The sequence below is a fragment of the Manacus candei genome, unplaced genomic scaffold (genome assembly GCF_025592945.1).
Source record: "Manacus candei isolate 608988 ecotype Guabito, Panama unplaced genomic scaffold, ASM2559294v1 h1tg000051l, whole genome shotgun sequence".
NCBI classification, from domain to species: domain Eukaryota; kingdom Metazoa; phylum Chordata; class Aves; order Passeriformes; family Pipridae; genus Manacus; species Manacus candei.
In genome coordinates, this window is record NW_026138099.1 from 1,427,108 (window position 1) to 1,438,136 (window position 11,029).

General features: G+C 39.4%; 1 protein-coding gene across 1 annotated transcript in view; it reads right to left on the reverse strand.

Annotated features, from left to right (window-relative positions):
- LOC127477328 (craniofacial development protein 2-like) overlaps positions 1-6,732 on the reverse strand; it is a 234,335-nt gene extending 227,603 nt beyond the window's left edge. The window contains exon 1 of the mRNA XM_051801520.1: positions 6,569-6,732. Coding sequence (XP_051657480.1) covers positions 6,569-6,731 — 163 coding nt within the window. The 5' untranslated portion in view covers position 6,732. The remainder of the gene's footprint in view (positions 1-6,568) is intronic.
- Positions 6,733-11,029: the final 4,297 nt, after the last annotated feature.

Genomic DNA, 11,029 nt, shown 5'->3' on the forward strand with positions numbered 1-11,029 from the left:
TAGTGGAGAAAGGTTTCATACCTTACCAGTCTTTCTGCAGGAATCCTGATTTCTGCTTTGTTCAGTGTACGCCTAAGGGCAAGTGAATGGTTGCTGCAATTTTCTACAATAATGGCAAGACAGTTTAGCAGTAATGGATAAGTAGGGAGAAAATTAGGCAGTTTTCTGAGCTACAGAAACAAAGCCAGAAAATACTTGGCCTCATCTTAGGCTTCAAATTCATAGTCAATTCATTAGTGTAATTTAGTCTTTGCATAAGCCTTTGAGTGATAAGTTTCACTAATACATTTGAAATTCCAGCTGTAAGAATAATTTACAGATTTGTGAGTAAAATTAAAGGATAGGGTAGAATGAATCCTTCATTTTCATCTGATACATGAAGATTTATAAAAACCCTTGCAAAAATTATTTTATTAAAGGAAAACATTATAATGTTGCACTTATATCTGCAAAACAATTTTTTTCTTTTGAGTCAGATTAATTACTGAGTCTTAATTTTACTTTTGACTGGCTTTTTTGGGGGTGACTTGTAGTCAGGTCTCTGTTTTCTGTCATATGCAGAACCCACTTGGAAAACTGGTAATATGATAAGGTCCTTATTGGCTCAACCATATTGCTTTGACTTATGTCTTAAATAACTGGCTTTGAACTGTTTTGTTTTTTATATTTTAGGTGAAGCACAGTCTCAAAAAAATCCTGCTCCAGTGATCAAACCAGCAGTACAGTACTTAACCACTAAGCTCAACATCTTTATTTCTCTAAACAAATTTTCATGATTTATGCTTTACTGGATAGAAGGTTATTTGGATTAAGTTGCATAAAAGGCTTGGATTCTGTAGTACAAAATGTGGTACTAGGATTTGCGTTCTTGAATGGTTGTCTCATGCATTTGGAAGCCAGGCTAAGAGAGAGGCATATGCAGTATTACACATAAGAGGCTGGGAACTGAGAAAAGAGCTTCCCCTCCTCTAACCTCAGTCTAAAGCAATCCCTGACAGAAGTCGAAGTCAGCAGCAAGAAAATCCCAAACAAAGAGTATGCTCAAATAGATAAAACTTTCATTAAAATGAACATTCTCTTGAGGTATCTTGAAAGAGATACACTAGATACCCTCATTATTTCTCTTCGTACCTGTAAGAAGGGGCACCATAGAAAGGAAAGTTGCTTTTTCTCACAGTCTTATGTCCTGACACTCTCTATGAAGTAAAACTGAAGTTGACTGGTAAAAAACCAACCAACCAACCAAAATCCTGCCCAGAACCATGAGATCATTAGCAGAATCCAAGCAACACCACACTTCATGTAACGAATTATGAGAAGATGGTTTGTACTTGAATTCAGAATTTGCAGAAGGGGTTTTGATTGGCTTAAGCAGCTCACCCCAGTTTGGGAGAAGCCAACTGAGTGATATGCTCTTTGATCAGGCACAAAAAAACCCAACAAACCAAACCAACAAACCAAAAAACAACCTGGTCCTGGTTGGAAGGCAGAATATGTGAGTGTGTGCACAGACAATCCTCGCCTGAAGTTGTCTAAGAGCTAAACTCTGCAAATAGGACAAGATTTGTGACTTCACACAGCAGCAGCAGTGCTTCTATCTCGTGCAAAACCTGGGAATCCAAGTATTGTTGAGAGACACATGGAAATTAATCAAATATTGTTAACAAATGTAGCTATTTGTTAAACTGTAAAAAATTGACATATTTTAGAATAGTTTTTAAAATGCTTTGATTAATTTTAGTTGTGATACTGAGCTTTAGTTGTGATATTAAGCTTCCATGGTTTTGATTACCAGACTAGGAATGTGCAGGGATGTGCAGTTTGGAGGCACTTCCCTCCAGTTTAGTGAGAATATTGCCTAAGCTGCACCACAAAGGCCACAAAAGTACTAACTTGGACTGTTATACGGAATACTGGAGACTGAAGCAAGTCTAGTTTTACCTCCCCCTCTTCCCAGGTCTGCTACCCCAAGTTTTTTGGATTTATGAAGAACAAATAAAACTGTGATTTTTTTGAAGGTTTTTTTGGAAGTCTTCAGTGAGACGATCTTGTTCACTAAATGTCAGAGTTAAACCCGCATTGGAAGAACAAAATGCAGCGCTGTCCCGAGGGGAACTGAACCTTCAGTTTGTGGCCACCAAAACGTTGAGCTTCAGTTGCTGAGTATTTACCTCTAGTGAAAATCAGGAAAAGAGTGAAAAAAGAAGGCAGGAGGTAGAGAGAGGCCAAAGATAAAGAAAATTATGTGTGTGAGCTCTAAGAACAGGGAATTGATGTGCTTATGCTCGTGATAATAGCATGTGTGAGACAAATAGATAAAGCTGTCTCTTTAGGCAATGCTGCCAAACGAGCCTACCTGAATCACCCCAGCAGGCCTGAAAATTCATACTAACTCCCTCCCATTATTCTTTTAATCTTTCAGGCTGATGTGTGCTGAAGTGGCATGTTAAAAACAGCTCTCCTTGTCTGAATCTCAGGCTACTCCTCTGCCTGCCTCCCCACCTGCCCACTGTGCAGCCCTGCCAGCTGGTATGCCTCCTCCTCCTCCTCCCTCTGTTCTTCCTCCAGCTGGTGCCACCCACACAGTTGCTGGCTGCATCATGCTGGGGGTGCTGGCACTTCTTGCAGCCGGTGCTATGGCATGCAGCTATCTGCTTCCTTTTGTGAGGATTAGTCTCCTTACAGAGGTGCCTTCTGAGTGCCTGAAGTTGGTGCTTTTTGTGTGGTGTGCTGCAGAAAGTAGTGGAGACCTTTGCCAGTGCAACACAGCAAGAAGACGTTCAACTGCTTTCTTTTCACTGGTTAGTGAAGTTCTGGTAAATATGAAGTTGTATTTCAGGCAAAACAGTATTTTGCAAGGGGACATAAGTATGAAGATACCACGACATCATAAACTGTAGTAGTAGGCAGTTAATTTATTGAAATCAAATTAACAATCAAAAAAATTACGCTTTTCTCATTAATTAACTGAACAAGTTATTTTCTAAATCTACAGTGCCTGAATTTTTAACTAATAGAATTTCACACTGAAAATATTTAGAGTTTCATGACCTATCACAAAGTATCTTCTTAGGAAATAAATACTAAAATTACAAAAAATATGAAATTCATTTGGGGATCCTTAAATATGTATGATGCTTACTTCATTGTTTAACCATTCCTACCTTCTTTTGCTTTACAGCTTAGTCCATGGACTGTAGTTATATTGCATGAGAGACCTTTTTCTCTTATTGCACCTTTTTTCTTAGAATTTTTAGAGGACAAAAAGAATAAATAACTCTGTTCAAAGCTGGAAAGCAGATTTTGCTGAAATAACAGTTTTTTCTGCCAAACTATGATTTTGCTTTACTATACAGACTACCTTAGTTAGCTCCTGAACATTTCTAAAGCCAAAATCTCAATATTTCATACAAACAATATATTGTGTGATGCCTGATTATGCCCTTTATCTTCACATACCAAGAGTGAGACAAGAGTGGTTAACTCATGAACAACATTGACTGTTATACCACTCCTGAGTTTTTCCATCTGGGCTTTGGTCTGCAGGAAAGTGAGAATGAACCATTAATTTAATAGTCCCAACACAGCTCTTTGTGTGACAGCTAAACCTTGCTCCCACACCCAGATCTGAGAAGGTGCATCTATGTGACATAGTTTGATGGAGAAGGAAAATATTTTTCTCCAGAGTAAGAAGCCTTTTTGTATATCAGCACTTTCATACGGTGCAGGGTTTTTTTGACTGAAATACTTGTCTTAAGAAATGGAAAGGAAGCAGAATTTTCTTCCTATAAAGAAGTCTGTTTTTTTAAATAATCCTACATAATGGCAGTACAGAACATAAAGAAGGACTAATATCACCTGATCAATTTCATAATTATAGAATGTATTTATTGAAACAAAAGAAAGATTGGATTAAGACGTTACTTCATTTGGTACTTGCCTGGACAAAAGGCAAGTATTGATTTTCAGATATAGTTACCCATTCACCACAATTTGGTTCCTGTAGTAATTGGTATGGAATCAATATTTTTTTATTCACCTCTCAGCCCACATCCCAAATGAACTTGTTTAAATAGACAGACCCTGTTGTCCAAAGGACACTTAAACTGTGGTAAGTGTTCTATATGAACAGGAATCAGAAACTATTCATTTTCTGGAATTCATACTGGAATAAACCATCTCAAAGCAAGGGGGGGAAACCAAAAGTTTATTATAAAATCATTCTGGTTTGTATTCCATAATAGATTTTGATCAAAAACTAAATGAATCATCTTATCTTTTATTTGTGAGGAGAAGCCCTGAGCAGCCGTTGAGCTTTCCCCAGACACAACATATGTTCTGAATGGTTGGACACTTCTGGTTGGTTTGCAGGCTGGTCTGCAGTAGTTATGCTCCCTACAAGACATATATGCTCAAGGGGTCCAGCCATGACGCTAAACGAAATCATTCACTTTGGTCAGCAAATATTGACTCAAGCTGTTAACACTTTTATGTATTTCAGAGACTCACAATGTTTGAGAGCTCAGCAAGCAAACAAGAACAGATACAGGAAGTTATTGTGATGTTTTGGACTCATGTTTGTTTTTCTACTGTTGATTTGCTTGTTACTAATGACCTTGTTATATGGTGCACTGTGTCTGATAAGGTCAAAAGCTTTATTAAAATACATTTTGCATTTCCACTTGAAGAGTTTAGTTTATCATGTTTTGAACTGCCTGTACCCTAAAGGCTCTCTCCCCTCTGTAATGCACTTTCTAGAAATAAAATCCTGTGAAGAATGGAATGTACAATGGGTTGAGGTGTAATGGGCAGTTTTGTATTCATTGGAGCTGTATCTGATGCCACCATTCAGCACAAATATAAAAAATTCTGAGCTATGGAGTAAAATGAAGCAGGGAGTTAGAAGTAATGGCTTTTCTGAATATCTGATTTATTCATTTCTCTGAGGGAGAGAAGAAAAGTAAATACTTAAAACTTCCAAAAGTTTCTGAACTTTTACTGAACTGTCACCCCAGAAGTAGCATGACTGTAATTTGAATTGAAATTAATCTTCAGAACTCATTGTTGAAGTCAGCATCGTGAAGTAGTGATCTTGAGGAACTGTGCTAAAACAGCACTACTTAAAAAGAAATTGAGTAGGAACTCTGTCAAGAAGCTTAGAAAATACCATATGTTTTACTGTGTTGGATATTAAAACAAAACCAAAACAAGCCATTATTTCGCTTCTTTATTGGCTAATTGGAAGTAAATGGAATTTGAACTGCTGACCTTGGGAGAGCTGACCAGAGATGGCAGGAGATGGAAGAAATGGGAAGATCTGAAAAAATTTTGGCCAGTCCTGGCTTTAAGTTCCTGGTCTTGAAATAAGATTATTTGTCTCACTGTGGGTTTTATTTCTTTATTTGCTTTTAATTATAGCAAAATATTGCATGAAAAGATATTAATGGCATTTATCAAGCTTCTATTAGTGTTGCTAATTTTCTCCTGCCATACTATGGTTATAACAACATTTTTTTCTGCACTAACATTTTGATTATGGAGTTTACATATGCTCAAAGCGAGAGTGGGCATACACTTAAATATGAGATCTCCTCGTGGATTACAAAAGGCATGGCTCACTGAAAATGAAAGAAATATTGTGTATGTTTGTCTTGTCATTACTCTTCTCTGAGTGTTATTTTAGATGCTGCTCAAGAGAGAACACAGGCCTATGTGTGTGAAAATTACTCAATTCCATGAGAAATACCTTTGGAGGACCAGGCATAAGCATGTAAGCATATTTTTTCTCAACCATTGTGACTGTTGTGACAGGAAAGTTGTGACTGGGAGAGAGGGTCCTGTGAAGGTGGGGCAGTGCTGTTCTGAGCCAACTTCCTGTTTTTCTAAAGACTCCTGCTCAGTGTGCCTGCATCAGCTCCACCCAACTCACTCCTGAGGATTCAAAAGAACTGGATGTGCATGCACAAACAAAAATGGAGCAAAAAAAATCTATCTTACATAAGAGGCATGCACAAGGTTAACTATAAAACAAGTGGATCAGTCAACCTCCTTCTCTCTTTTTCCGCTCTTTCTCTTTGTCTCACTCTCTTTGTTGATGCAAGATCCAGACCACCTGTGCAGCAGGACCAATGCTGGATCTAAGGACTGGTGATCATCTTCCTTATCCTTCTCTCTTTTCCATCTTTATTTCTCTCTCTCTTCTTTTGTCTTGGCAAAGTGTGACTATCATCATCATCATGGCTTGGCTTCGCGAACGAAGATTTGGGGTAAAATTCAAAATTCTTTCCGACTCTGGCATTGAAATCACCAAGGATAATGATCTTATCATCTGCAGGAACCTTCTGGGTAAGGTGGCGCAGGTCAGTGTAAAATTTATCTTTTTCAGCAGGGGCAACTTGAAGAGTTGGGGCATATATACTAAAGACAACAACGTGTTGCTTGTTGTGTGGAAGGTGTAAGGAGATAATTCGGTCAGAATGACCTGTCGGCAGATTTTTGAGTTTTGGAACAATAGAGGTTTTGATCATGAAGCCGACTCCTGAGAGATGCTTTTCGGTTCTGGGCTTACCTGACCAAAAGAGTGAGTAACCGGCACCATGTTCCCTGAGGCTGCCTTCCTCGTGAAGGCGAACTTCACTGAGAGCAGCAATGTCGATGTTGAGATGTGACAGTTCATGGGCAATTAGGGCAGAATGACATTCAGGATGACTGCTATCCACAGAATCGAGCATGGTTCTGATGTTCCAGCATGCTAGAGATAATTTGGGTACACCTTTGGAGGCAGGTGTATGCCTTTGTCTTTTATCTTCGTGTGACTGCATTTGTAGAAGATGTCGCTACAGGGCTTTGCAAATGTGGGTAAGGCCTTCAAGCCTGCACAGTGGATTTTTTAGGTGAGATGCAGTATGTGCGGAACTGAACCCACCCTTTAATCCTAAGGTTCATCTGCCAGGGCCGAGCGAGCTTGGACAGTGGCAGTGACGTCCTCAGGATGTAGTTTTGTTTAGAGTGACCTTCTCTTGGATGACCTTACAGGGCTGAATGAGCTCCATCTGCCCGGGTTTAGAGTTGTCCTTCTCTTCTGTGTGTTTCAGGCTCCCCCTCTTGTCTCCCATGATGGCACAGTCTGCACCGGTGAAGCTCCCCCTCTCTCTCTCTTTCTCCCTCTCTCTCTCTCCTTTCTCCGCCCAGGACCGTGCCTGGGGCTGGGCTCGAGCGCCGCGACTATCATATTCTACCCCTTATTCCGTACTGAATTTTGTTGTGAGGACTAGGAGCTTGTTAAAATGTGTTTTAAAAGTTAAGGGCTTGTTAACCAACACTTTTGAGACTAAATAATTTCCAGAGTTAAGACAATTATAAAATAAAGCAGAAGAGCTCCCTGATATATGGCCTGGTGTCTTTGTTCAGCCTGACAAGAATTTGTAACTAACACTGTGCCTCATGCCAAGTGGATTGTAACACTACCAAGCCCTCCTAGAAGGCAATCCCCAGAATATTGAACTAACAGGCAACAGGATCCTCCTGTACTCCTGTATTTTCTAATGGAACAAAAGAAGGATGACAAATACCTTAAGCTTATGATTATAGCAAGAGCTCTTCTATTCTAATTTTAAAAGGATGGACAGATCTATCCGAGGCGATTAATGTGAAAAAATATTTAGTTTCCTCTTATAAGATTTAATTTCTTTAATATGGCTGGTGCATCAAAAGCAGTGTGGCCGGCAGGGCAAAGGAGTTTATTCCGATCCCCTACTCTACACTGGTGAGACCCCACCTGGAGTGCTGCATCCAGCTCTGGGGTCCCCAGCACAGGAAGGACATTGAGCTGTTGGAACAAGTCCAGAGGAGGGTCACCAAGATGATTAGAGGGGTGGAGTACCTCTCATATGAGGAAAGGCTGACAGAAAGGAAAAGCCTAGAAAAGGGAAGGATTTGGGGTGACCTAATCATGGCCTTCCAGTACCTGAAGGGAGCCTACAAAAAACGTGGAGAGAGACTATTTACAAGAGCATGCAGTGACAGGACAAGAGGGAATGGCTTCAAACTGAAAGAGAATGGATTTAGTTTAGATGTTAGGAAGAAATTCTTTACTGTCAAAGCGGTGAGGCACAGGGAGAGATTGCCCAGAGAATCTGTGAATGCCCCACCCCTGGGAGTGTTCAAGACCAGATTGGATGAGGCTTTGAGCAACTTGGTCCAGTGAAAGGTGTCCCTGCCCACAGCAGGAGCATTGGAGCTAGATGATGTTTAAGGTCCCTTCCAACCCAGGCCAGTCTATGATTCTATGATTCTATGATGCAAGTAGAATGATGAGCTAAGTGTATATTCTCCTGTGGTAAAATTGAGGTGTGATATTTAAGAATTCATGTATTTTCATTTATATTATATTGACTGCTATATGTCTAGCACAGAGCTGAGATATATACCTGTCCCCATCATTTTGTGACACTGCAAAGTAAGTAGCTTAATTACTCTAGTGAATGTGACTAATTAAATCTTCCTCTTGTATAAGTGCTTGAAGTGAGCTTCTTGAAAATAAGTGTTAATGGAGAAGCTCAGAGCCAAACAAGCTGATTTTTTTTTCTAAGATAATTCCAACTTATATTTCTAATAGATCTTATTAAAAAAAGTCCAAATTGCATAATGGTTGTAAGAATAGCATGTTGAAGTTATCAGTGTGCATAGATTCTCTATGAAAAACATCACAGTAACTCAAAATCATTCATTTGATGAAGTTGGACATATAGGTGGTGGAGAAGCTCTTTTGTGCAGTGTTTCTTTGAAATACTGCTAATTTATTTGGGCTCTGAACATGTTATTACTTGCCAGTTAATAATATGTTCTTAAACTAAGCACTTTATTTGTGAAAATCTCATATGTTCTACTGCTTATTTCATAGTTTTTAAAATTAGGAAAGGCAAGGCTCATAATTCTGTTATAAAACAAGGAGCTGAACACTGACATTTTAAAATTCATGTTTCAAATTATAGGGTTGGAAAGAGAAGGTATTTGCTGGTCTGTAGTCAAGCAATTCTTTGGAATCATTGGATTTGAGTGATTGCTTTGTAACTATGACAGTTTATCTGACTAAATCTCTGTTTACTAGACAGATCAGGAGAGTACATAATTGCCTTAAGTTCTGTGACAGAGGTTATGTCACTCAGATCTCTCTTTCTGTGAACATACTAGTCTGTTCAAAACATGATCAGAGTAACTGTTTCTTACCTGGGGATTTCTACTCAGTAAGCTGAAAACTTCTGATTCTCTCTGAAATAGAACAGAAGACTGAGGCTATAACTTTGCCTCACAAAATGCAAAAATTCCTCATATAGGACAATTGAAACTAACATAACTTTCCGAAATTAAATGCATACAGTACAAAGGAGAAAGTTTTGTTAAGCTAAAACAAGCAACTATGAGTACATAAAGTAATTACAGACTGACAGTGGCATGTTCCATATTTAAAGGCCTATGCAAGAACACAAAGCAGTTATTTCATATTTATGTATCTTTAAAGTAGCTTCAAGCTCTCATAAATTTAAGCAAAAATTGATGTTGTTTGGAAAAAATCCACACAGTCCTGAGATCCTAGCAGACAATGTAAGAGATGTGTAGATCTCCAGTAATGTGTTGCAAAACCACATTTTTTTTCTTCTCTTAGAGAGCTAAGGGATGCACTGTTCTGCTACGATGTCAGTTTTGAACAGTATTTCACAATTCTCCAACAGAATCTCGGATATAATTGGGGATTGCAAACTACTGTTTGGTTTGCAGCACATTCTGTTGACTCCTTACTGACAATCTGCATATATTTTAATGTATATTTCTGAACTTATGTATCCCCATTGCAGTTAAACACTCTGTCTTTTCAATAACTGCTCTTTTCCTATATGCCTAAAACTGAATACAACTGCTTTGTATCAACAGTATGAATATATGAATGTATAAATATATATGTTTATTTAAAAGTGAAAGATTTTTAAAGTTGAAGCAATTCTGTCATGAACGTGCATGACAGCTCTGTAGTTGTGCCTTTACAGAACTCTTAGTGTAAAAATATTGTCTCTGCTGAAGAGTGTGGTGGCGGTGCATCATTTTAGATTTCCTGTTATGAGTACAGTGACATAACTTGTACAAATATTTAAGCATGCAAACCACTCAGTTTCTAAATTCAGGTTATTTGAGGAGAAGGTATGGCTGAAAAAAAAGGAAAGAAACCTAACAGGTTTACACTCCCCTCCCTATTCTTGGCAGTCATATCCTTTTCTATTATGTCATGAGGTATCACAGAATCACAGTCATAGAATAGGTAGGGTTGGAAGGGATCACAGTGGGTCATCTGGTCCAACCTCCCTGTTCAAGCAGGATCATCTTAGAGCACACTGGATTGTGTCCAGATGGTTTTTGAATATTTCCATTGAGGAAGACTCTACAACATCTCTGGGCAATCTGTTCCAGTGCTCAGTTACTCACACTGTAAAGAAATTCTTCCTCATGTTCAAATGGAACTTCCTGAGCATCAGTTTCTGCCCATTGCCTCTTGTCTCGTTGCCTGACACCACTGAGAGGAACCTGGCTCTATCTCCTTGACACCCTCCCTTCAGATATTTACATGCATTGATGACATCCCCTCTCAGTCATCTCTTCTTGAGGCTGAATAGGTCAAGCTCCCTCAGCTTTTCCTCATAAGAGAGATACTGCAGTCCCTTAATCATCCTCATCACTCCGTGCTGGACCCACTCTAGGAGATCCATGTCACTCTTGTCCTGAGGAGCCCAGAACTGGACACAGCACTCCAGATGTGGCCTCACCAGGGCTGAGTAGAGGGGAAGGATCACATCCCTCTACCTGCTGGTAATGTTTTTCGTAATGCACCCCAGGATACCATTGGCCTTGTTGGCCACAAGGACACACCGCGGACAGCTTGTTGTCCAGCAGGACCTCCAGGTCCTTCTCCACAGAGCTGCTTTCCAGCAGGTACAGCCTGTATTGGTACCTGGGGTTATTCTTCCCCAGGTGCAGAACC